This window comes from Colletes latitarsis, chromosome 11, assembly GCF_051014445.1.
Source record: "Colletes latitarsis isolate SP2378_abdomen chromosome 11, iyColLati1, whole genome shotgun sequence".
Classification (NCBI taxonomy): Eukaryota; Metazoa; Arthropoda; class Insecta; order Hymenoptera; family Colletidae; genus Colletes; species Colletes latitarsis.
This window is the reverse complement of record NC_135144.1, coordinates 29,274,360-29,301,754: the sequence shown is the minus strand read 5'-3', so window position 1 is coordinate 29,301,754 and position 27,395 is coordinate 29,274,360. Positions and strand designations below refer to the sequence as shown.

The window sequence follows — 27,395 nt, the reverse complement described above, 5'->3', positions numbered from 1 at the left end:
TTCACGTTAGCAATGCTGTTAATCATTAGTTTATGACAGTGCTTCCCAACAGGTGTGACGCGACATACTGGTGCGCCGTGACGCGAGCATAGCTGTGCGGGGAAAAATTTTTTAATAAATTAACGAGAAGATTTTATCTGCAAAAAATGTTCATTGCTCGAATACAGCGAGGAAAATATTCTCATGCCCATTTGTAATTAATTTTTTAACGATGGTAACTATGAAAAAAGAGATAATAGTTATTTTGATCAGTCTTTAATAAAAGATTTGCTTACAATCTCACGTACGTAATACGAATCGCTGTAAAATATTAACATAATCATTGGTAGTCAAAAAATTCCCAATTATTATAGCAGTAAACATTAGGAAGCACTGATTCGCAATTAACAAGATTAATGATTTCAAAAAATTTTGATCGACGAATATAAATTCGTAATGTAATTTATGCAATCACAACCTTTCAAACTTAATTGAAACTAATATTAATAAAGTCAGGGTCGAGAACGTTTGAGATTGTGTAGACTAAATCACAAATTATACAAAGTGTGCACGTTATTACTAACCAATATTATTTCCGTAAATAGTAAGCGTTAGAAAAGAATGAAGAGGAAAAAAAGATTTACACATGGAACGCCTATCTCTGAATCTAAAACAATGTTAATATGTGCATCTGTATACACACGTGTGCATTATGTTTACCGAGCCATTACGTCAGTCATTCTGGAATCAATTAGTACGCGAGTTCAGAAATGACTGTGTACGGCTTCTTAAATAATATTTACTAGTTAGTAACAATTCTAATTAAGAATTTATATATGCAAAATCTGCAAATGAGCTAAGCACACACGAGTTCATCGGCCACACTGACGTTATACACGGATACGTACGCGAAAGGTTAACAAACCGAAGGTCACCTTTGTTTCACGAATAACATCGGAGAAATAAAAAAAATGGACGTAGACCGTCACGTACGTCGTAAAATACCGCAAAACTTGACATTTTTTCATTCCCTTGTAACAGCGAAAGAAAAAAAAGAAACGCGTAATAGCGCGAGCACAATGTTTTCGTGGCATCGTATCGGAATCTCGTCCAGTAGGAGTCTGTCTGTAAGGTAGGTTTGTTCCTAGAGGTAAAACATGGAGTCGAGAAACGCACGTAGAGGGGCATAGAAAAGACGAGAGGAAACGTTTGATTTCTCACCTCGAGCTCCTCGTAGGTGCGGAAGGCGAGTATGGCGAAGCCGTCGATAATGTCCTCCTCGAAGGGAGGCTCCTTCTGGTTGGCAGCCGCGAGGGAAGACTTCTTACGAGGCCTCGGGGGTCGCGGTGGCCTGGGCGGTCGCGAATGGCTGTCACGAGGATGACCGGTCCTGGCGAGCCCGAGGCCGAGACCAGCGGCGGGTTCCTCGTCCTCGCCGCTGTGGCTGTCCTCCTCGTCGTTGGCCCGTTGCCTGTTGGTCTGTTGCTGCTGTTGTTGCTGTTGCTGTTGCTGGTGGTGCTGCTGCTTCGCGGTGGCCAGGCTCTCCCTCTGCGCCAACATACGCTGGGCTCGTTCTCGTCTCCGAATCCTCTGGTTCCGTTGTTTCGCCTCGATCTCCATCTCGAGGCAGTACCTCCTCTCTTCCTCCCCCTCCCCCGTGCCTCTTCGCTGACCTGGTGTCAACCTCGCGAGATCGAGGTGCCCTCAGCACTTGGACGTCCACGAGCCACACGTAGCCGTGAGAAGCGGACGATCCGTGGACGGCCACGAACGCGACGACGAGAACGATGACAACCGTCGTGTCGCGGTATCGTCGAGCATTCTACCGCGGTCGTCTTTAATGCTTCTTTCAGCCCGAGCGGAACGGAGACGGAGTCGAAGAGCGCGAGAGAGCGAAAAAAGGACGACGAAATGGTGAAAGACGAAGAAAAGAGTAGAATAAGTGAATAAGACCGAGAGAGACAGATAGAGAGAGAGGGGGATAGGGCTGGCGGGACGGGGAGGTGTGGGGAGAGCGCGAGTAAGAGAGCACACACTGCCTTCGGATACACACTCTCACGGGACGTTTACCGACAGGACACACGCGCGCATGCTAACACTGGCTCGATTAACCGTCTCCTCCGTGTATTATTTTCTTCCTCGAAGGGATCGAAACGGTGTTCTTTCCTGCTAGCGGACGAGTCAACGAGGAAACTATCGGTCGGATAAAAGACAGTTCACAGGCGGTCACACGGTGTCACCATCGATCGCGCCGCCGAAGGAAGAGGAGAGAGTCCGGTGCGTGGCGAGGAGGCACGCGAAACACGCACGCAGGGCGGACAGACGGAGAGTGAGCGACACACGGATAGAGAAACAGAGGGAGAGACGGACACTGGCACGATAGAACAGGGCACTACCATCGGCGAACACACCGAGAACGCGCGATTATCACGAATCACAGGCACGCTCAGGCAGCTCCGTTCGTACACCAATATATCGGTCGTTCGACTCGTTTCTTTTTCGCCGCAGTCGTCGTCGTTGTCGTTCGAGCCGCCTTCGTCGTCATTGTCGTCGTCATCCTTCCTTCTCTTCGTCTTCGTCTTCGTCTTCGTTTCTTTCTCCTCTTCCTCCACGTCGTCCTCGACGACGTACGACAACACCACCACCACCACCACCACCAGCACCGCCGGCTTCCGCGAGCTGTCTCGTTGCCCTCGTCGCAAGAATATGCTCCCACCGAGCGTAAACTACCGCGTATTATCGTCGCACGTAGGTACCTCCACGAGCTACCGTGGCTGGATGCACCCTGCGAGGGCACGAAGTACACCGATTGTTTGGAATGGCGGATCGAACGGGCACGCACGGTTGCCGCATCGTGTGGTAAAAATGGCCGCGACCTGCCTACACCGTGCTCGCGGCCTCGCACCACCTCTCCTAACGTCGTCGTCACGGGACGATGACGCGTATCCCGCACTGCCACCGGTACATCCTCGATTCGCAGCCACGGACACCAGCTAGGGAAACCGACCGACCAACCTAGCACACGCCCCGAATTACGCGTGTACGACGCGATCTCGCCTCTATGCGCTGCTGCTGTTCTTGCTGCTGCTGCTGCTGCTGCTGCTGCTGCTAGCCACGGCTATGCATTTCTGTCATCCGTCTATCTCTCTTTCTTTTCCACCCTCCCACCTTTTCGCCACCTTCTCCCTTCCTCCTGTTCCACCGTCTGTTCGGTCTGTCTCGCTTACCCTCCAACCACTGTTTCTCTCTTAACACAACGCCGAGAACATGGCGTACCTATGCTTCGAAGACGGACATACGAACAGAGATACGCTCGATGTATTCGCCTGCCTGGGGTCGTGCCTCTTACACCACTGTATTTCCCTCTCTCCTGCCACCTACGGTTTAGTTACTTTTGTTTTCTCACTAGCAACTTCTGTAGACTACAACGCCACCTATACAAATTGAAGACGGCCCTTTACCGAGTAGTTTCAGTTTCGTTTCCCAGTTGGCGCCACGTACTACGCGACCTCATCAACGGGTAAGGCGAGCATCGATATCCAACTTTTTTATATCGAATTCAGCGAAACCTCCATGCACAGGAAACCTATAATCAAACAAGTCGAATTATACATTGTGCATGTTCCATGTTATGATAAATGGCGTATAATTTTGTTTCCATAAACAAATACTGACATGACAATAATTGCAAAATGTCTAAATTATTTATACCAATCATTGTCACTTGAATACCAAATAAATATAATTAAACAAAACACGAAACATATTTAGCAACAAAGAAATTTTTTTTTCGACGACAATCTAGATTGAAAATATTACGATAGCGAAGGATAAACGTCGTTTCTTTAAGTTGGTTCGTGCCACTGCGTAACGTCGAACATTCGTCATTCGCTTTCACGCGTTTTCTATTGATCTACGGATAATTGCGTTAACATTCTACTAGGAAAAGATTGTTTGCATGGAAATATCGTCGACTTTCTCCACTTGGCGAAACTTTACTTGAAATCTATGTACGTTCTTCGTAACATCGTATACAAAATAACAGGAATATTCATATTTTCCTTCTTTCAAATATCACTGTTTATTTCGTACCAATAGTAAATCACAGATAGCTTTTCCTGCTAAATAAACTAGGTGGCAGATCGTGGCAGGCTGTGCTGAACAGAAGCACGAAAGTATAGCACATTCTATAAGATGATATAGTGGATCCAAACAATACCACGTGACTGCAGTAGGACCGTGTTGCATTATGTTTACCTCGACTTACATCTTTCTTCGACTGCGTCATCTATACTTGAACCAATTACGAACCCGATTAGCCGCTCTGTGGACGAACCAATGAAATCTGGTCACGTGACGAGCCGTGTTTACATCCAACTTCGTCTTCTTACGGAACGTGGTATAAAAACACGTGGCTGCTAATCGATTCAGTCGATTTTCTCTCCTGCGATCGAACGGTCGAACGATTCTCGAATTTCTAGAAAGAGCCCACCGCGTTGGCTCTTTCTACGCGATATCATAGTACGCTTTTCATCGAGGAAACAGCAAGAATTTCCGTTCTGGGAAAAAGTCAGCGTTAGGCCGCACCTGCGAAGGCGTGCCTCTTTTGAACCAGTTCACGAGAGCAATTACGCCCGCCGTGCAAACTCGTCCCGTCTTATCGCTTGGCTTGATTTTGTGCGTCTGCTTTTGGCGATGGCCACGTTTCGAAATCCATATAGGTAAGCTTGCCCCGACCGCCGTGGGCCGTCTTTGTGCTTACCTACATTCTACGCGACGATCGCGACGCGTGTAGCCCCGGAAGAATACAATCGAGGCCGTGGATTTTCTGTTTTTTATTAAACAAACTTCGAGCCAGCTTTGGGATTTTACTAGATCGCTGTAAGTACAATTCCGTTGCATTGAAATCGTAACACACGCTGACAATAGCATTACATCATAGTTGTATCGACAATCGCCGCGCTAAGTTCCGTGTGTAGGTTAACCTCTCACAATTCAACTTGTAAATTTCGAGAAAAATTACAGGACTAAATTTTATCGAACATATTACTGTTTTATTCATTAACTGGAAAATCCATTATAATAATCCAAATAATAATCCAAAATAAGACGAAAATCAAGAATACTAATTTGTCGATTGAGGCTTTGTTAAAAAGTTATTAACGTTTAAAGTTTCACCCATACTGAATTTTTTTCTCGAAAATGCGTAAGATTTCGGGGGTATGTCTATTCACCAAAAATGATTGTAATTGACCCCTTCAACTAAAAATAATTTTTTTAGGACGATTTGAAACTTTTCAATTTTGTTCAAAAATTTGTCTACCTACTCGAATTTTTTTCTCGAAAATACGTAGGACTTCGGGGGTATGTCTATTCACCAAAAATGCTTGTAATTGACCTCTGTAACTAAATATAATTTTTTTAATATGATTTGAAATTTTTTAATTTTGTCAAAAAATTTTAGTATCTTCTCGAATTTTTTTCTGGAAAGTGGGTAGGATTTCGGGGGTATGTCTAATGACCAAAAATGATTGTAATTTACCCACGCAGCCGAAAACAATTTTTCCAAAACGATTTGAAATTTTTTTTTTTCGTGGAAAAATTTCACACCTTTTCGAATTTTTTTCTCGAAAGTGGGTAGGATTTCTAGGGTATGTCTAATGATCCAAAATGATTGTAATTGTCCCCCGCAACCGAAAATAATTTTTCCAAAACGATTTGAAATTTTTTTTTTTCGTCGAAAAATTTCACACCTTTTCAAATTTTTTTCTCGAAAGTGGGTAGGAATTCGGGAGTACGTGTAATGACCAAAAATAATTATAATTGACCCCCGCAACCGAAAATAATTTTTCCAGAACGATTTGAAATTTTTGAATTTAATTGTTAATAACTTGTCCACGAAGCCTCCATCAACAAATTGGTATTCTTGATTTTCGTCTTATTTTGGCCTCCAGAATCCCCCATTAAAATTTTTCCCTGGTGTGGCCGAACACCGTGTATATGTAAAATATCTTCGTCAAACATCTGAAGTTTGACAGTATTAGCCAAAGTGGTGATCTGATAAACTGCGAAATAATTGTAAACAGATTGTAAGAATAATACCGTTGCGTTGAAATGACGATTAGCGCGCGATGACAATAGGATTACATCGGATCAAATCGAATTTAATTAGATTAAACCTGATTAAATCTGGTTTGAAAAACGCAGATAATTGGTGTGTGACTTCGGAATCACGTGAGATTATAGTGGATTAATTGCTCGCGTTGGTTAGCGCGCTGTTGCTTCACCGTCGTCCCAGTAATTTCTGCTATTGACATTGGCTCGATTGCGCGGTATTCTCGCGACACGGGGACTGGTGATGCGTGTTTCGCTTCAAGGATACTACGATCTCCGTCTCTATACTGAGAACGAGATTAGCGCCAAGGAAAACCGGGAATAATGAGATTACGCTGGAAGGGAATGCGAACGAACGCTGCTGGGACTTTTGCCTCGTTGTTTCTTTTCAAAATCCTAACCTCTTTACCAGGTAGTAATTACTCGACAATTATTTCTTCAGTGTACACACGCATACAGGGTGTTCCTGAAAGTAACGTGCAAACATCGGGCCATTTATTATTAAAAAACGTAGATTAATATTTTTATTCGTTATCCGTGAATGAAATTTGAAATGACTACGTCTTCGTGAGTCGTTACGCGATACGCGCGGTGTTGGATAATTTTAACGAGGTTGCCCGGTGAACTTAGGCCACGTTTTTCCCCCTTCGTTGCACCTTACGTAACAGAAATGCAAAATTCTCTTCGAGCATACTTTTGAACTGTGCAACAGCGCCAATAACGCCTATTATGGCCTCACTGTTCGGTGCAAACAGAGCGCATCGATGCGGTATTGAGTCACGGAATAACGATCGCCGGTAACGTTAACGATAATTAGAACGACACACTCGACGATGATGAAAGCGTTACTTAAGGGCGCAGTCTTGCAATTTCAAATCGAACAATCGATTTTTCTTCGTATTCTCTTCAAGTCACAAACTCTGATAGAATCTTCGTTCGATTCCGACGAATGCTTTTAGAAGTAGGAAATACGATCCCTAGGGGGCGTCTTATCGCTAAAAGCGGAGGGGACGATTGGGGACTCTTTCGATGAGTAAAATGGCGGATAGCGAATTTGTAGATACTTTTAAACGGAAAAGCGTTTAACATCATCAAATCCAAAATAATTTTTTCGTTAAGTATATGCAAACGTTTAAATTTTCTGTCTAAAAGAATGTCAGCAAATAATGGGGAATCCCCCTTTTAATTCATCGAAGAGGAATCGTTGCCCCTTCTTTTTCAGAATCTGATTTTTGTTTCCCCAATTTCTCAGGACAGCCTTTTTTGGCGTCGGATGAGATTTGAGCGGGCACAGATATTAAGATACAATATTTCGATTATGTCTACGGATGAATCACTTGGCGCTCACGCGATATAAGGTATTCACGCGGAACGTTGCATTTGCATATTAACGACCTCGAGCGCTAAGAATAGGGTGACTCTGAGAATGTATTCGACGCTTCTGTCCGGATATATTTTCCACGACCAGACATTTATGGATGCTGGTACTAAACACGACTTCGTGTACGCTTATTAGCCCAAATATTCTTTCATAAGCAAATAGGTTCCCATCTCCAGCGACCTTGACTTTCACTTGCGTTATCAAGGTCATAGTTCCGAGTAACGAATCGTTTGTGTCAATAACGTTTAAAATAATTTGCAGATCGTTCTATCCACGAATCGAAGACTAAAATTATAATAAATATGGCGCGTTCTTCCACGAGCATCGAGACCGATTTCGCCGAATCACGAGCGTCCTCGTCTTTCGCGACGATGTATCCCTACTACTCTCGTCCCTGATTGGATTATCGTCCTTCCTGCAACAAAAGGGACAAATAATTTTTATTTTATTATTTAGTAATTTTTTTTTGTACGTATTAATTATTTCATAACAATTTCGATGTTTCGTTCGATCGTTCAGCCTCATACAGGGTCGTGAATTTTTACCTGTCTCTGCATCAATATTCGTCGTTAACACTAGATTGCCGGAGCGAGACAATTTGACTCATTTACAATTTTATTGTTATACAGGGTGTTCGGCCACCCCTGGGAAAAATTTTAATGGGAGATTCTAGAGGCCAAAATAAGACGAAAATCAAGAATACTAATTTGTTGATGGAGGCTTCGTTAATCAGTTATTAACGTTTAAAGTTCCGACTGTACTGAATTTTTTTCTAGGAACTGGGTAAGATTTCGAGGTTAGGTCTATTCACCAAAAATTATTATAATTGACCCCCGCAACCGAAAATAATTTTTCCAGAACGATTTGAAATTTTTTTTTTCCCGTCAAAAAATTTCACACCATTTTGAATTTTTTTCTCGAAAGTGGATAGGAATTCGGGGGTACATCTATTCATAAAAAATGATTGTAATTGACCCCCGCAACCGAAAATAATTTTTCCAGGACGATTTGGGATTTTTTAATTTTGTCGAAAAATTCCACATCTTCTCGAATTTTTTTCTCGAAAGTGCGTAGGATTTCGAGGGTATGTTTAATGACCAAAAATGATTGTAATTGACTCTAGCAACAAAAAAGAATTTTTTTTGAACGATTTGAAATGTTTTAATTTTGTCGAAAAATTTCTCACCTTCTCGAATTTTTTTCTCGAAAGTGGTTAGAATTTCGAAGGTATGTCTAATGACCAAAAATGATTGTAATTGACCCCTGAAACCGAAAATAATTTTTCTAGGACGATTTAAAAATTTTTTTTTTCGCCGAAAAATTTAGGCACCTATTCGAATTTTTTTCTCGAAATCGCCTGAGATTTCGAGGGTATATCTATTCACCAAAAATGATTGTAATCGACCCCCGCAACCGAAAATATTTTTTCCAGAACGATTTGGGATTTTTTAATTTTGTCGAAAAATTTCACATCTTCTCGAATTTTTTTCTCGAAAATGCGTAGGATTTCGAGGGTATGTTCAATGACTAAAAATGATTATAATTAACCCTAGCAACAAAAAAGAATTTTTTTTGGACGATTTGAAATGTTTTAATTTTGTCGAAAAATTTCTCACCTTCTCGAATTTTTTTTCTCGAAATCGCCTGAGATTTCGAGGGTATATCTATTCACCAAAAATGATTGTAATCAACCCCCGCAACCGAAAATATTTTTTCCAGAATGTTTTATAACTTTTTAATGAAGCCTCAGTCAAGAAATTGATATTCTTGATTTTCGTCTTATTTTGGCCTCTACAATGCCCTATTAAAATATTTCCCACGGGTGGCCGAACACCCTGTATAACCAACATCCGGCAATCTAGTGTTAACAATGACCATGGGGCCTCGGTATCTTGAAACTTTTGCATCCCTCGTTCGACAAATGTATTATTTATTCTTAGACGAGGGATCAACAACGAATACCTCGATCCATATCCTACCTGGCGTCCAGAGGCCTACATTTCATTACTCCTACGTCGAATTGATTCCACAACTCGACGTCCAGAACTAATTGTACAGCCAACGAAGCACCGTATACCCGACTTGGTCCACGGACGAAAGTAACAGTCCCCGTTTGGTTCCAGCTTGATCTCATCACTAGCGATACTTCGGGCGCGCTTCGTGCCGCTCCGGCGATCTTCGTCCCCTACTAGGTGCACCGCGGCTGGCGGATCCGTCAGACAGCGCTCGATGGACGGACAGTATCGCGAGCGCCGGCCATGGCAGCATGCGCGGGAACTTCGTTCCACGTTACGTTTTACGCATCGCACGTTGCACGATCTCGTTCGTCTATCGCATGATCGGTTCACCTGACCTATCAGTGTACCGCGTGTGTGCGCCAGATCGATTATCGGACACGCTTCCCACCCGACCGCACCATTTGGATTTAATAGCGATCGACCAAGCCAACGGACAGAATCAGAATCAGAATCAGAATCAGAATCAGGTGAATGTAAACACAGTTCTTTCTCTCCTTTCTCTCCAGTCTGGTCTCTCTCCATTGCGGTGTCCGGGCGACCTCATCCCTTTCGTTCCACGGCACAGTTGCGATCCAGCGTGCACAGACGCATGGAGAAGGCTGGCCACGCTATCGAACCGCCTTTTTCCGCGAGGATATTACGAGACTGGCATTGTCAGCGGCTTACGTAATTCGCCCGTGCACGAGAAACGATGGGAATCTTCCCAGTGCATCGGCTGTGTAAAGACACGCTTACCCAGCACGCGTTCTTTCCGTCCCAGCGTACTTCTTGAGCCTTTTTTTTCGTTGATTGCTCGTGTCGTAACCGATCGGTAACGAGGAAATCGAATCGAACCCAAGGTCGACCATTGAATCTTTTCTTAACACATTACCGACGGGATACGAGAATTCTCGTTTTATGACAAGTGTGTGTCTTTCTAGTAATTTCTCCAATAACACAAGAAAACAAATTCCAATATTACCTACATATGACTCCTGAAAATATCAATGAAATATATCAATTACAAAAATACATTAAAGTCACCCGTCGTATAGGGAAGTTTTAATAAAAATGCCCCGTCGTTAATGTATTAACGTTAGAGAATAGACAGCTTATGCAAAACGATAGTGGCGATTCAGAATTATTTTAACCGTCGATGACAACTCGTAGACCAGGGTTAGAGGATCTTGCGTTTTTGTGTGAAATAATCCGTGGTCAAAGTCTCGTGTCCTCCTTCGTTGAAACTCGTAAAGTTTTACGCGTAGCCAATATTCCATCTCGATTTCTGAGATTATACGAGATTAACCTGGATTTTCGTTGGTGCTACGTCCTTGTCGAGGTCACGTGTCCGTCGCCGTTGCACGCACACCGCCCACGAGCGTTCCACCTGCTCTCCGATTGCTCTATTTATTCCGTCGCTTTTTGTCCCCTGACCACGCATTTAAATCGCCGACCGATGTACCGCGCGGTGATTTAAACGCTCCGCGAGACGAGCACCGCGCAATTTACGACAATTTGCTCCTCGTGGCGTGCACTCTCAGTGTACACCAGCGTCGTTAAATGTCTTTGGTTAAAAATAACGTCCCGTCGCAACGAACAAGACAAAGTAACGATCGACGAAAACTTCGTCCTTCGTTACGCATGTAATTATTATTCTATAACATGTCCACTATTTTCATTGATTGCAAGATTTTCTTCCTCTTCGCTTAATACTTTGACTGCCACGTCACCCATGTATGGATGACAAGACTTTTAACAGTGAAACTAAAACAATTTTCAACTTGAAATGTTAAAGAAAATAAATTTTAATAAGCTTTGTAAATTTTCATGTGGTTACAAAAGTAACTACTGCAACTTTTAAGTTGCGTAGTTTGCAATTGCCTGAAATCAAAGTTTTGGTCTTGTAAATAATTTTAGGATTTTAGACTGGCAGTCAACGTGTTAAGGGAGTATTGCTGTCATTTCTTCGACCTTTTTTTGTGATTTTTTTTTTAACAACAGCTAGGTCGTTTTGTAGTGATATTTTGCAGATATATTTATTCGTCTTGTAGGTATGTATAGTATTTTTTTCATCAAAAAATATTAAAAATTGCGAGAGTTATAGCTTCTTCAAATATGGAGAGAATATTCAGCAGACGCGCCTTTATAGCTGGAACTAGAGATTTAAAAAAATATCGAGTTTTACTATTTTTCTTAATACGCTAAGGACAAAAGAACGATTAACAAATAGAAAATCGAAACTTGAAGCGTCGCCATTTCTTTATTTATCAGGATTTTGACTTCTCCCTAGTTCCTGCTATAACTACAACCTTCCTTACGAAGATACTTTAACCCCCTCTGTCTCAAATTATCTGGAATTCTGGAAGCCATTGGAGCACCTTTTCCAAAAGAGCCATTAAATAAGAAGTTATAGTTCCCACGATTTTTAATATTTTTCCATGAAAAAAATATTGTACATGCTTGGAAGATGAATAAATACATCTACAAAGTCTCAGTACAAAACACCCTATCTATCATTAACAAAAAAAATAACAAAAGGGGCCGTGAAATTGACAGTCTAGACAGCGATACCTCCTTAAAGGTCATATCGTACATCATTGTACTCATCTTGATCTTAGCTATTACACGATACGAATAGTTTCCTTGAAAGGAGTATCGATGACCTTGAAATCTCAAGATGGTACGACCTCGAGAAAAAAATGTTTGGATTTTTTTCAAAATATCGTGCTGCAACAAAGTTACTGGGACATACCGTATAAATTGAAGTTATGGAGGTCAAGTTGGGCAACTTGGAGTTAAGTTACGAAGAAACGAAGCTGTGATTTATGAAGATTTTCGATGGAATCGCTGCACGCACGGCGACGACAGACCAGAAAAACGTCCTCCAGGACGGGGGACGGTTTTCACTTGTTTAGCTATACGCAAGCGTGACGCACCACTGACGTCACGCGCATATCCAATGAGATAAGTCCGACACGGTCGTATATAGAATTGTCGCTGAAGCGTGATGTCAATACGAATCGCGTCTGTTTTCCAGCCTCGACTCGGTCAGCGCGAAACTCGCGGCGAATTACAGTTGGCCAGTGGTGCTCAGCCTTTTCCATGACTCTGCCCAAAGTTGGGAAAATTTTATTCGCGAATAAAAAAACAGACAATTTTTTGTTCGTTTGCGTCTCGTTAATAAATACAATTGTAAGTTACAATAGATTGACAAAAGAATATCGATTGTCAGTTGCCAATTTCAGACGTTGACAATCGATCGTCGGTCGTCGATTGTTAATTTCTGTTTAAATATTTTGCCAACGTGTATATAAAGGCTGTTAACGATCCGATAAACATCTGGAATTTTTGAAAGATTGAGAAACTCTATGACACGACTGCTGGCACGCATTCTGGCCGATGGTGGCCATTTCGAGCACTTCCTATAAAGGTAAGCAGCCGCACGTTACGGCTGCACAAAAATGGCTACAACTCGAAAACAAGGTCAAATAAGGCACGTGTTTGTATAAGCTTTTTTCGTTGATTCTGTGTTCCCTGGCCACCATTCGGGTAGGGTTCAGGTTTCGTATTGCGAATTAAATTTTTCGGAAATAAAATTTACCCGTTTGAAGATCAAATTCACTTAAAATTTCCTTGACAATCATATTTCTGGAGATCGTCGAGACATTCGTCCGAATGTCCACTATGACCTTGGAATGACCTTGAATTAAAAAATCGTCGCAATTTTATTATCGCGATATTTGGACCACATGATTTAGTTTCAATTGTAATATATTATTTGCCACAACCAACGTTCTTCCTGCATTTTTCTATCGTCGGAACCATTGATGTGATGATTAAGAAATGCTGGTCGATTGTTTCTTCTGGTAGTCATCGTTCGCTCTAAGACAGTGCGTTGTAAGCCTAGATTCTCCTAGTTGAAAAATCGAGATACTTGCGTACCTGTTCCAACCAGGACGGGGATAGCTCGTGCGTAATTCCAACCGCAAGGACACGAGTGCTCAATGGCGTAGGCCACGTATGGGAAACCACGGGCCCGCGGGCCCATGTCTGCCCCTTTGCAACAACTTAATTAAAATACGTTCTTCAAGTTTATAACATAAGTTTCTTAATTTTTTATTCGTATCCGTGAATAATACAATGTGATCCAAAACATTGGGTCAAGTTTAAATAGTCTGTGGGGTCCTGTGGAAAAGTAGAGGGAGGATAAATAATATTAAGATATTGGGAGTCAGTCGAGGAGCGCATATACAGGGTGTTTGGCCACCCCTGGGAAAAATTTTAATGGGAGATTCTAGAGGCCAAAATAAGACGAAAATCAAGAATATCAATTTCTCGACTGAGGCTTCGTTAAAAAGTTATTAACAATTAAATTAAAAAATTTCAAATCGTTTTGGAAAAATTATTTTCGGTTGTGAAGGTTAATTATAATCATTTTTGGTCATTACACATACCTTCGAAATCTTATCCACTTTCGAGAAAAAAAATCGGGTAGGTGCTGAAATTTTTTGGGGGAAGAAAAATTTTTCAAATCGTTCCGAAAAAATTATTTTCAGTTGTGAGGGTCAATTACAATCATTTTTGGTGAATGTACCTACCCTCGAAATCCTACCCACTTTCTAGAAAAAAATTCAGTACAGTCGAAACTTTAAACGTTAATAACTTTTTAACGAAACCTCCATCAAGAAATTAGTATTCTTGATTTTCGTCTTATTTTGGCCTCTAGAATCCCCTATTAAAATTTTTCCCAGGGTTGACCGAATACCCTGTATACTAATGGAAGATCGTTTCGAGCGCTTGCGAGAAGAACGGTTCCTCTGGTGGCGAGTACGGGATGCGATGGACACAAGTCTAATTCTTCGTACCTCTTTTCTTGGACTTACTTACGATAATCCAGAAATTGACAACGTTTGGGCCCGATATCCCCATATTTACAAGCGAGAAGCAAATGTGGCGCACGTATGTCCAACCATCTCGATATCGTATCGCAGTCCGTATCGAGGTGGTCGCGACCACAGACCCCGCGTGCCACCGCGGCCTTCGACTTCCAAGCAGAAAGAGCGTCCCGATGAATTACTATCCCCCGCCTACAGGCCGATTCACGCGACTGTAACAAGCCACGTATACCTTTGTTATGGTTCAAATTAGAAAAAAATAGTTTTCGACATCTTTCGTTTCGTTTGGGCTCAATATTGAGTTGGAACAAATTTTAATTTCCAAGGGAGCTGGATTAACGGACTACGGGGCAAAGGTATCGGTGGAAGAGTCAGCAAACCGATAATCCCACTTCCCGTAACAAAGGCCGGCCGAGAACATCAGGATCCACCAGCAGGCATGATCGAATGATGGAGGTGCTATCTACGCGTCGATACGAGGCTCGACCACCGCCAGCGAGCCATCCGCCGATTCTTGTGAGTAGATTTCATCGGCTCCGTCCTCCATCTTACGTGAGAATTGGATCGTTTCGACTTGAGCTCCGTAACAATTTTTGTAAACGCCTTAAAGGAAGTATTCATCGATGTAATTTTAACCGCGCGGAGCTATACACGATTGAGTAATATAAATTGATTAAAATATCGTTTCTACTTTGCAATTAATAATTCACATCGACGATAACTATATCGAGACGCTTTTTGTTCCGGTCAGTTATCGGTGCATTTACCTCAAACCGTCGCCTGTAATCCACCGTCTGACCGCTTGGTTTTTCTTCTTTTTTTTTTCAGATCGACCCTGAGAATTCCGTGGCGTTGGTCAAAGAAGGTAATTCCACGAACACGATCGTCACGCGTTGTTTGCTCGCGACGCGGACGTTCGAGCCGTGATTCGAATAACTAGATACCAGATAAGAGGGAAGGCGTGTCGCGCGCGCACCGACATCTCGTAAACGTTCTACGTGTTGGCGCGAAATGGCATAACGCTAGGCGTCCACTACGAAGCTTTTCCACTATTCGCGATCTTATACGACCGTAGAATTTATTTTACTCGATTAACATATTTTAACTGGAAGAAAAAATTAATTAAACCCGTCGTTCGTTCCCTCTTCCACGATCGAAGGAATTGCTTTCTTGCGCGACAAATAGCCAGGCGTTCTTCGGTCCGCGACGAAAGAAATAGCCCCGCTTCCGGTTTCAGAGGAATGGGAGACTCGCAAGAAGAAGGAAATAACTACCACCAGGCAGATCGAGACCAGAGTGAAGAGGCAGGTCGTGCTCGAAGATGGCGAGGTGGTCGTCGACTCGGGGCCCCTTGTCACCACCAACACCACCGAGGATGTCGAGCAACAGGAACACACCACTCAAGAGGTACGGAATTTCTTTCGCTACACTGGCCGATTCTAGAAACTGGAACAAGTTGTAGCGTTTTTCAATTTGAATAATATTGTAATATACAGGGTGTTCGACCAGCCCTGAGGAAAATTTTAATGGGAGATTCTAGAGGCCAAAATTATTCCGGAAAAATTATTTCCAGTTGCAGGGATCCATTACAATCATCTTTGGTGAATAGACATACCCCCAAAATCCTACGTACTTTTGAGAAAATAATTCGAGTAGGTGCCTAAATTTTTCGTCGAAAAAAAAAAATTTCAAATCGTTCTGAAAAAATTATTTTCAGTTGTAAGGGTCAATTACAAGCATTTTTCGTTATTACACATACCCTCGAATTCCTATCCACTTTCGAGAAAAAAATTCGATAAGTGGACCAATTTTTTGTCGAAATTAAATAATTTCAAATCATTGTAAAAAAATTATTTTCGGTTGTGAGGGTCAATTACAATCATTTTTTATAAATAGACACTCCCCCGAAATCCTACGCACTTTCGAGAAAAAAATTCTTTACCGAAAATATACTGTGTGGCCATTTTTATATAGACAAAACGGTGTCCTTGACACATACTGCAATGACATTGGAATCGTTGCTATCCTATTACGGATAATTATCCAATTGAATATTCCAGTTTAATTTTATTGACCGTATTTATGTATATGTTACTGGTATTTATGTTAACCGAGATCGTTTTACGAATCGTTTAATTTTCAGAGGCGAACGACCGGTGACCAGCCACAAGAGGTGGAGTGGCCAACAGGTGGCAGAGGGCCCGCGGACGACGGTAGCGTGGTCCAAAAGGAATTAAACGAGACGGTGGTGAGGAGCCGCGAAGAGATCGAGGAGAGGCTCGAAACAGAGGATCGTCAACAGCTGGGAGATATCTCGGACGAGGTACCTACAATATCCACGCGACACACCCACGCCTAAATTCCACCTGCGCGTGCCGCGACGGAGCGGCGCATGCGCGTCCCTTCCCCATCTCGCCGCGGCTTTAAGCGCCACGAAAAGGTCAGACCGCCTTTCGCGGAGGCTCATCGTCCCACGTGTCGCCGCGAGCACTGCGTCGACGGTACAAATGCGCGGAAAAAAAGGTTTCCTATTAACCCTTCGAACACGACGTCCGTACCGTGTACCAATTCATAAACCTGTATCAGTCTTGACAGATGTGTGTGCACCGCAGTGTATCGACATAGAGAATTTGGTGGCGCTGTCTATCAATTTATAATTCGAATTTTAATTCTTATTATTATTTCAATTTCATTATTCTTCGTTTTGTCATTCGCGATTTTTGTGTGTATAAGAATGTTCCCCATCTCTGCTCCCGATACGCTCCAGTCTCTAATTTAGTTCAAGGTCAACTTGTCCAGACATGAGGCTGCGATCTTCGAAGGTTAATCGCGTAATCCTAACGAAAGATCGAAAACTTGTGAAAGGACAATAAGATAAACGTTTTAGCAACTGGACAATTAAGGACAGAATTTCCATTATAAAGATTTTTATTATAGTATAGAATCTACATGCAGTTGTGCATTTATGAAAGAACAGATGATCTATTTTTTGAGTAGAATATGAAAAGTATAATTACATATTATTTGAGCCCCAGCAACATAGTGAAAAAGTAAAAATAAAATATGAATTGTAAGAGGGGTACATAGCATCATGTTGCATAAAGTAAATCAAGAAATGATATTACTCAAGGATTACCTAATATTGTAGCATTCGAAACTACTAAACAGAAGGAAACAACTTCGATGTAGGTCATCTGATTCGCCTAGGTGATCATCCAATCCGGTTGATCAGTGTATCCCCCTATCGTTGGAATTCGGTTCACGTTCCCTTCTACCTGCAAACATAATCTGCGCGTGGTTCGTTCGTGTCAATCCACTTTCCCTTTTAACGACAACCTGATTCCTCTGTCGATCACGAAAAAACGAGATTCGTTGACATACCTCCGGATCGGCAAACTGTGGGTCTATTTTGACCCAAATCGGAATCTTCCAGTACTTCTGGTCAAATTTTTTAATGTTTCGTACTCAAGGTCACGCGAAGGTTACGGTATAAATTCTCGAATTTGTTTTAACCTCAACTACCATGATACAATAACAAAGATATGCAATCGTTTCGGATCCTCGTAACCATTTTGTAACCAAAATTACGCGTCATAATTTTTCAACCCCCGTCGACGAGTTAACAGACGGAAGGAGACGTGCAAGGAAGGAGGTCCCAAGTCACGCAACAGGTGTATCCTGTGCGATCCTATTTGTCACGCTGCTTATCATAAATCTGCGGTTAACGGATCCGACGGCTGTAATGGCACCCGGGAGACAGTCTTCCTCTCGCCTAACGAGATTTCCACGAACCGTGGACGACCCAACGACCGTAAGGAGGATCTCTGTAAAGGTTGTGCACGCTTCCTCGTGGCACAGTAACATTTCAGCCGTATGATCGTCACAGCTAGGAGTGAAAGAACCCTGCATTGTTGGAAGAAAGAAAGATCTGTATTGAGCAAATATGTCCAACTGGACCCCGCCATCGAATCCATCACTTTAAATTTTGTAATTTACACTGCACTTATGGTACTAGCCATCATGGTCATCGAATTATAATTTCGAAACAGAAATTGATTTATAATACTGTTAATTAATTTTTATTATCAGTGTTGATATTTATTTGTAGGTTAGTTGTTAACTTCCATTATACATATACCCAATGTGCCTCTAGAAGCGTCACCTTGGTCACCCCTGATTTACAGCCTTCTACCATCGATGCAAAAGCAATTGCATTCTTGTGTAATACCATAATGACTCTACGGATGCAAAAAAAAACCCATGCACATCCACGTTCGATGTCATAATAGTTAAATGTTTCATCAGCTAGCGTTCAGAAAGCGCGCCATCGCTTGAAAAATACGATACAGTCTGCACCGTAGACTGGATGAATTATAGTCTCGGTTATAAATAGATCAGCTTTGCGATTCGTTCCGAAACCACAAACGGGTCCAAAAGTATATTTCGAAACGAAAGTCCGACGTGTATCCGCTGGGATCGGGTTCGTGCAACGATATCTACCGAGGAAAGCGGAGAAGAGGAAACCATCTAGCTTCTGGATTGCAAAAACCGGGCAACAGGTATACCGGGTTCGCGCACGAACGGTTCGGATAACGAGGAGGCCCGATCGTTCTGGTCGAAGAGGACCGAGAGAAGGATAGCCCGTGCCGAGGAGTGGGGATACGAGCGACAAGGAGGTCCCACGTCGGAACGCGGGACGAACAGAGACGGAGGGAGACGAAGACGGAGCGTACGTCGAGGAGTGGAAGTCGATGATCTCTCGACTTCTCGGTCTCCCTTCACCGAATGGCGACGAACCAGCCGAGATGCCGCGAGATTCCAGTCACAGCAGCTGTTCCGAGTCGAACAATCTTCGACGGTTGCAGCGTCTCGCGCGCAACGTGCATTCCACGGCCGTTGTCTACGTTCTCATCTGGCCAGGCCTATTATGCGATCCATTGCGGTGATAACGTTCGTCCTCGTCACTGTCCAGCCCGTTGACAGAACGGCCGGTATGCGATAGTCCCCGACATCGGGGGATATGACTGCGCGGAACCGACGCCGGCACATCGCATCCTCGTCGCTCCGGCTAACGAATGGACGCCCGGTGTATGCTGTGTTTTACGATTCCGGTGTGTCTATCCGACGATCGGTACACCGTGGGATGACCGACGTTTTATTCGCGATTCTCAAAGGACACGGTGGCTTTCGTCGTTTCTGGTTCGATCTCAAAAGTGTTGTCCCCGCTTTTAGGACCGGACTCGTGTTATGAGAAGATTTCGTGGTGAGTTTAGTGGTTTTGGTAATTTTATGTTCTTGACGCTAGGGCCATACGACCGTCGAAGAGAAGAAAATCGTCGTTCTGACGGTCTAGGACTGTTTTCTAGGTTAATATTAGTTTGGTAGAATATTGCAAGACCAAGGTGAATATTTGTTTAGAGATTATGGAGGCAATCTGTAACAAATTATTGTCACGAGTATCGAACATGTTTTTTTGTCGTTTTGAAGCGAATTTATGGTAGTAAAGGATTTCTGGTGCCTATAGTGCCTTTGACAATTCCATGTTTTCAACTTCCTCCAACCTTTCCTATTTTTAAAAAATATTACATAAATATCTGTTTCGAGATTGTGAAAAGAAACACAGGGGTCCATACTACCTATTACAATTTCCACGTTCATGTCCACGTTATAATTCCTATTAATATTATCATTAAAAGTATCAGTAATACACTAATCAGCCATTTTGAAAATGTTCACCTCTTGGCAACTCTGTCGACTGGACTTCCCCGCTTCTTTCGCACCTTCCGATAAACTGCAACGGAATAACGAACATTTATACCCTCGTTACGAAAGGATTTCGCGTTACATAACCGCTGAATGCGATTCGTATTGTGCCCGGACTCGTACTTGCGCCCAATCTTTCGCAACGTTGCCGGTCTCGTTTTATTTTTACCGTCCAGTCGGGTGTCGTGACCTCAGCTGTTAGAAACACCTTTCTTTCCACTTGTTCGCGAAGGGAGCCCCGTCGAAGGCCGGACGATCCGGTTTATCGGCGCCCGGATTTCGGAGACGCGCGTCCCGTCCGCCAGGTGATTTTCGTACGTCGACGACTCGGGTGTTCCCCCCAGTGACCGGTGCTCAACAGTGACTAATCCGGTTTCAGGCGTACCAGAAGGCGGTGAGGAGCAACCGCGGCGATCTGAGAGTGGCCCTCGCCGAATCCTGCAAACAATTGACCCCGCAAACGGGCCCCAAGGTCGTGCAGCACACGACCAAGTCAAACAAGGTCATCGACACCGAGAAGACCTTGGAGAAGAAGGAACTGAAACCTGACGGGCTGATCGTCACCGAGAGGAAACGGACCGTCGAGCACGAGGAGGTCGGTAACCTCGAATCCTGTATCCACGATGTATCGATGTTAGCTAACAAAGGCTTTCGTAGTCTGTCTATGGGACCTAGGAGGGTGTTTAACAACATCAGCGCGAGGAAACCCTAGTAGCATAACGCTGAATATGTATTCTAATAACTGTAAATGATATTTCATAGTCTTTTTAATCCTTTTATTTCATTAGATTAATTTTTTTCCTTTTATAAAAAGTACCTGTTTATATTGTGTTTTTTAAAAGTATGATTGGCTATTGTGCTGTGGTGGAGTGTACAAATCTGCAAGGCACCTAGAGTGTGTACGGTTGCAGATAAAGGACGACGAGGTTCCCGACGACGGAAGCGACGCCAACGGGGACAACGCTTCGGAGAAGAGGAAGGAAAGCTCCCATAGGTTCGTCAAGAAGAGGGACGAGGACGTGGTCGACTACATCTCGGGTGGCGAGAGGGTCGCCCGAGAGATGCGCTACGTCGCCGAGACCACCGAAGGGGAACGGATAGGCGACTGGACGCCATCGCCAACGGCCATGCGAACCACTCGCTTCCACAAGCCTGGTGGGTCCTGAAATATTAACGAAATTACACGAAACCATAAAAGGGACGAATCTACGTGAGAAAATGAGCACACAACTCACGAGAAAGAACCGACTGTTGCAGGCTTTCCTACAGAGGGCTTTGCGGGACGAAAGGACGTGTTAACGAAGAAACCGCTGGACTTGGAAGAGGAGGATGAAGCAAGAAAGTTCGAGACCTCCAAGTGGTTGGAGAGTCACTTCGGCAGCGAGTCGCGTTCTTCCCAAGGTTCCATCGAGGCAGACGAGTCTCCACTCCACACCAGCACCAACACCAGCTACATCAACGTTACTATGAAGTCCTGTGCCCCCAAAGAGCGCGATTATCAGAACGTTAGCTCCAGCAAACACCAACGACGTAGCACCGGTAGAGACTCGACGTCGCCATCGGGATATTTTCATGGGATAAGCGAATGGTCCGAGAGATATCAAGGAAAAGGTATTTAACCAGTTGTTTCTCCTGGTCCAAATCAAATTTCAGTGGTCGCATTCCTTTACTTTCCATAGTATCTGTTTCCAATACTTCACATTCAATAGAAATGCTTATTTAGACAGACAAAATCACGGTAGAACGAGCTCCCCATCGCAATACATCGAACCAGTTCACACGAACGGACACGCGCACGATCACCAGAGGAATCAGGTTCAAGAGTCCACGTACTCGCGTACCTACGAGTCTGTTCTTCGACGCGAACACCAGGAATCGATTCACGACCGACAACGTACGCCATCCCCACCTGTCAGGCGAAGATCCAAGGAACAGGTGCATTGAGACTCCTGCAAATGTCTGTTAGAAATCAAGCTACACCGTATAGCACTAATGGCGTCCGTTTCAGTGGTCCACGAGGTCCGAAGAGAGAACCAGTGTGAACGACACGGTACCAGGTAGAACGGCAAGCCCGGTTCACGTTGTGCAGAGAACCTGGGAGACCCGCAATCGAGACGTTCAAGAGCAACCGGTGGAACGGGAGAATCGCAAGAAATCGATCTCGAGGTCTCGGTCCAGTTCGCCCAGACCAGAGACTACCCCTCGCGACAATAAAAAGCCCATCGAGACTTCGACTCCGGCTCGTCCTGCGAAAAGTTAGTGTCAGAGGCGTTTGAAAGTAGGGCTGGGACCATTCGAGTCATTCGATGCTATTTCAACCAAAAAATGTCTTTTCGACACCTTGGTCTCAGCCCCGATCGAAAGTATATAAGCAATTTGTTCGAACAGTAATAAATTCGCGTGTCCTCCAGGTTCGGGGCACTCGAAGTACAAGATCGGCGAGTCGTTCAGAAAGCTGGTGGGGAAGTTACGCTCCGCGAGCTCCGAGAGGAAGAACAAACGGACGAGTAGCAGCTCCACCTCCCAACTGACCCAGACAGACGACAACGGACCGACTTATCTTCAATACAACGTGATAGATAAAAACATCCCTCTGCTCCATCAGAGGGACGTCGAGGACAAGCCACCCGAACGACCGCCTAGATCCCCCAGAAACGCCGCGATGAACAACGTGAACAAGACGACGAAAATAGTCAGGACGAGCGACCACGTGGCCCAAGAGCAATGGCAACGCAGTGAATCCACGCCACCCGTTCACAGGTATTACCTAGGCGAGGATCCTTTCGGCGGGAGCATCTACGGCCGCGAAAAAGGCTACCGGGACGCAAGGCGATCGTCGAAACCCCGTGGCAGGACTGTCGCTGAGACGGAGTACAGGTAACCAACCCCACTAAAGTTGTTAGCACGTTCACTGTGGTACGGGACATAAATATATGTCCGGTTGGGCATATTGGAAATTTGAAAAATATCTGAGCCTTAAGGAGGTCAAGTTCTACTGTCTAAAAAGCATCTCTGGCAGTTTCGTCAAGCTAACTATGCTTCTCCTGGCGTGTACACCACGGGAGTACACAATTTAGAGAGTTTTATTGGTACCATTGTATCTCATTTTTCCTAGTATCGAAGTTTACGTAGCAAGCTACCTCAGTGAACGTGTTAAACAGCCAATCAATGCGTGCGTCGGCTCTGCGGTTGTGCAAGCTAATTGCAGCGCAAATGGCGGCGAGACAAAGTCACGTGCGAGCTTCGATGGACGTTGTGTTAAGCCGACGCAGGTTTCCGGAAGTCATGTCCCAAAATTGTGTGCTTCGCTTGTCCGAATCGTATACCTAGACGAAAGGTCGGTCGCTTCGAGTATGGGTGAAGGCTGCATGAAAGAGGGGGAGGGCATGTGTCTTACCGCTATGTAGTTGCCAAGTCGATTCACTGGCCATCTGGGAACAGGGATGGGCAAAATGTACTTCGAAATGTATTCGAAGCGACGAATACATTGCTAATTTATATTCTGTCGATAGTATGAATAAATGTGCAATTCAAATGAAAGTCCATATTTGACAGAATATATGTCAGACTGTTCGTCGCTTGTTCTAACCACCGAATACACACAGAGTGGTCCGCTAAGAACGGAACACCTTGATATCTTCGTTATTTTAAATAATCGGAATACGATCAAAGCATATATCTGCATAGCTCCAATTAAAACAGCGCAAACATCAAGACGTTCTGTTTTCTAGCGAACCATTGTCTAAAGAAGTTTTCGTCCTTGCTATATCGTGCAGGCTACAGTATACAGTAAAAGTTGGACAACTGGAACTGTCTTTGTATCGAAAGAGAAAGAGATCCAAGAGTCGAGGTCGCCGAGTTATACCCTAAATTGTTTCCTGCGGTTGTCCAGCTTCGACTGTATTCGGTATCGTAGACGCGTATCAATTGCAAAATCGTTGGAACGTGTCCATCCCTGTCTGGAAGAACGAGAGTCAATTGTCGAACGTCGGCGCGGTTTCAGCGTCACGTCCAGCTCCCTCGGCAGGTTTAGCAAGTCCACCGGTCGGCTGGCCAGCGACCACGAGAGGGAAGATCACTTTCGGAGCACGCAAACCTTGCCCAGGAACCTGCACTCCGTCGGGCAGTCCGCTAGGTCGCAAGCCCGCTCGACGTCGCGACGCCAGCACCCTCTGTCCGCCGCGGCGAGACAGGGAGCCGTGCACCGCGCGGCGATCTCGCCGTCGAGCCAGTCGCGTCGGTACGGCAGCATGATCAACATCTCCATTAAGAATACGGTCACGTCGCCGAAAGTCGCCGTGCAAACCAACCTGCAGGCGCCCGCCAAGCCCGAACGAACTTACAAGTCCACCCTGTCGCGCAGCAAGAGCTTCAACGTAGAGGCCGCGAGGAACGGCGTCGACACGCCCCCGCCGCGGATACCGTGCACGTCCAGCCTGCAGCTGAATCGGTTGGACGAGACGCCGCCTTTGAAGAGCCCGGGCATCCTGGCGAGCATCAGTCGCAGCAACAGGGACTTGCTCAGAGACGCTAAACACGACTATTGAGTCGTTGTCGATTCTTAGACACGAGGGGTCAGTGCACGGAGAATGTAAGACCCTTCAGACATTAACTCTTTCCAGTACGAGTCGTCTGATCGTCATCGGGGTTATCGTTTAGAGTCCCTTGGTTTCCCCCACTCTTCCCGCCAACGCCGTTCGAGGCCTTGAAGAATAACGAATAAAAATGTTATATTCACTTGTAGACTAGTTTTTATTCGCAGCTTCGCTAGTCTAGGTCTGGGTAAAAAAATAGATTCTAATTTACGAATGAATTGAAACCATTTATTCGTTATTCGCGAATAAAACTTGTCCCATTCCGCCCAAACATGGGTGACGGGAGCAGTCAACGTGTTAGATATGGAACTTCGAACTCGTCAAATTCGTAAGTTAAGAAAAGAGAGGGGTGGAATTTTATTTCTGATTCAATTTAATTCAAGTCGAAAACGTCACGCGGGTATTCATTATTACTAGAATGTTTTAAAGAATATTCTGTATAGTGTGCAATAACGTTGACGCTGCCTATAAACCACTATGTTGATCGTAATTGATAGATTTTATTTTATTCACGCAACACTCAACGCGAGATTTAGTTTACTTCGCGTGTCGGGTGACATTCCGAGATTACATATCAAGTCGACAAAGACGTCGTGAATCGTTCTTAGCAATATTTCATTGAAACGTTTTCCACAAGGATCGAAATCACGACTTACCAAGATTTGTTTGCATTTATAGCTTTTATTTAAACAAGAGGTATATCAAAATAGTGCATACAAACGTCGTTGATATAATATGTAAAGTATTACCAAACGAAGCGTAATAATCATAAGTAAAGAATATAAAAAGAATAAAATGATCGATATCTAGGGAGTTTTTTTTTATACAATTGGTACGAGACAATTTGTTTTTTTTTATTGTGAGAATCGATATTTAATTAGACTTCTTCTTCTTCTTTCTCTTATTGCTGTTTGTGCCATTTCGATATAGTTTTCGATGCTTCTTAACAGCAAGTATTAAGATAATAGCGTTTAAGATGTAAGTACTAACACAGATCACGCAAATGTTATTTAGCACGTACAAAAGATAGGCCAAGTAAAACGTAGCGATGTTCGATAGTATTCCCAACGTTACGACGACAGCCGAAATCGGATATTTATTAATGGTACCTAAAAAAAACTACTGTTATTAAAATGTTATTAAAAAGTAAGGTGCAATATTTATGAAGAAAGGACAAGTTTCCTGCAAAGCGAATCGATTTATCGATCGATGTGTAAAGTTTTCTTTTAAATAGGTAATTCAATTAATTTTGTAATCAATCACGCCCCTAAGTGTACGAATTTAAGTGACAGTCACTGTGAACGGACCTTTATAGCAGAAACGTGAATATAATACGTACTCAGTATCGCGACTAAAGTATAAAATACTAATCCGTATATGGAATTTGGTACGTATAGAAGAGACGACTCTGGAATTATTCCGAATCCTTTCCCATATCTGTAATAAAACGCTTCGTTTAATATACATCGACTGTTCAAGATCAAATATCACAAAATCTATTGGCCAACACGTTGATTGCCAGTTTTCCATATCTTTGTCATTTGATTAAACAATAGCGTGAAAAGTAGAAACATCAAAAAAATATCCATTTTTAAGATGCTTCGAATGATTTCCTCGAACACGACAGAATTTCATTACATTTTTATAGCAATAACAATGACTTAAGCTTAATTTTAACCATACATAATGGCCATACTCATCGAAGAGTTAAGGGAAATTTCCATATCCAAACCAGTCTAATATATAACCATATAAGCCGTAAACACATATATATATTCATATGCATAAATTAATTTGATTCGATAAATATCAAGGTCGGACTATAAAGTATTTATTAAAAAGACTCTTCGAGATGTACAAGCCTTAAGGCTGATACGCATGCGAATTAATCGGATTCAAGGATTTAATTGTTCGAACATTGAAAAATAACTTCCGTAGAATTCTCTGTTCACGTACGATATCGTGATTAAAAGTACAAAACGAGAAACAAGTTTCGACTGCTCGAAATGATCGATCGTTTCGCGTCGAATCCAGCCACGTGTTGGAAAATTACTCCGCCAATTTCATCGTGCTCGTAACGCACGAACTTCACTCCGCTCAATTCGGCAACTGTGTCCGCGTAGACTTCGTACAGCAATATTAGGGGAACTTACTCGGACGAGAATGCTTTGGTGCAGCTAATGTGCTCGCTAATGTCGCACATTGCCTCGTAAGAATCGTCCTCCTCCTTCGCGGTTTCTACCGCGTAAGCGTAGTAAGAAGCGGCGATTCCAAGGACGCACGCCGACGTGATTCCGGCGTCTATTTTCCACAATGATCTCTTGGTCGTAGACATGGTTCGGTAAAATGCACAAACGATATATAAAATTTCACGTCGTCCCGATTCGTCGACTTCTGTCGCGAGTGTAATTTCCCGTCGGTCGTCGGACCAACTTTTCTTCACCGGAGAATTTCACGAACGCGGACTCACGTTGCTCGCGACGAGACGCGAATAATGCAGATGCAGCGATCGATAATCAGCGAGCATGAAAGAAAGAGTAGGATTGAACCTCAATCGGTGACGATTCCACTCGAGTGTTTTACTATCCACCGATCGCGATGCACTACCTAGTGTTTCCCTCCCTCCATCTAATTTTCGTTATTCGATAACGTACGAATCGAAAACCGGAAA

General features: G+C 43.6%; 3 protein-coding genes across 13 annotated transcripts in view; 1 reads left to right on the top strand and 2 right to left on the bottom strand.

The window, feature by feature from the left end:
- Nucleotides 1–3,207, bottom strand: part of Tay (tay bridge kinase) — a 39,334-nt gene extending 36,127 nt beyond the window's left edge. For 2 of the 5 annotated variants that reach the window (XM_076777116.1, XM_076777115.1), the window contains exon 1: nt 1,201–3,205. In XM_076777116.1, coding sequence (XP_076633231.1) covers nt 1,201–1,599 — 399 coding nt within the window. In that variant the 5' untranslated portion in view covers nt 1,600–3,205. Of the gene's footprint in view, nt 1–1,200 lie in introns of all 5 variants that reach the window. The other 3 variants (XM_076777118.1, XM_076777114.1, XM_076777117.1) reach the window with 3 other exon arrangements.
- A 1,229-nt stretch (nt 3,208–4,436) lies between these two features.
- Chas (chascon) lies at nt 4,437–26,127 on the top strand. 7 transcript variants are annotated; one of them, XM_076776421.1, is made up of 13 exons: nt 4,765–4,860; nt 9,598–9,959; nt 14,693–14,882; nt 15,195–15,231; nt 15,604–15,773; nt 16,510–16,689; nt 20,509–20,724; nt 21,041–21,284; nt 21,387–21,740; nt 21,853–22,064; nt 22,138–22,384; nt 22,541–23,006; nt 24,493–26,127. In XM_076776421.1, exons 3-13 carry the CDS (start codon nt 14,814–14,816, stop codon nt 24,674–24,676), a joined length of 2,379 nt encoding a protein of 792 aa, XP_076632536.1. In that variant the 5' UTR covers nt 4,765–4,860; nt 9,598–9,959; nt 14,693–14,813; the 3' UTR covers nt 24,677–26,127. The 7 variants fall into 7 exon arrangements, with proteins under 7 accessions (XP_076632532.1, XP_076632533.1, XP_076632536.1 ...); XM_076776415.1 differs by having other exon boundaries at nt 24,133–26,127; XM_076776416.1 differs by having other exon boundaries at nt 9,598–9,974; nt 24,133–26,127.
- Vkor (Vitamin-K epoxide reductase) lies at nt 25,386–27,322 on the bottom strand. Its single transcript, XM_076776422.1, has 3 exons — nt 26,878–27,322; nt 26,064–26,161; nt 25,386–25,833 (listed from the first exon to the last, which is right to left on the bottom strand). Exons 1-3 carry the CDS (start codon nt 27,057–27,059, stop codon nt 25,598–25,600), a joined length of 516 nt encoding a protein of 171 aa, XP_076632537.1. The 5' UTR covers nt 27,060–27,322; the 3' UTR covers nt 25,386–25,597.
- Between the last annotated feature and the right edge of the window lie 73 nt (nt 27,323–27,395).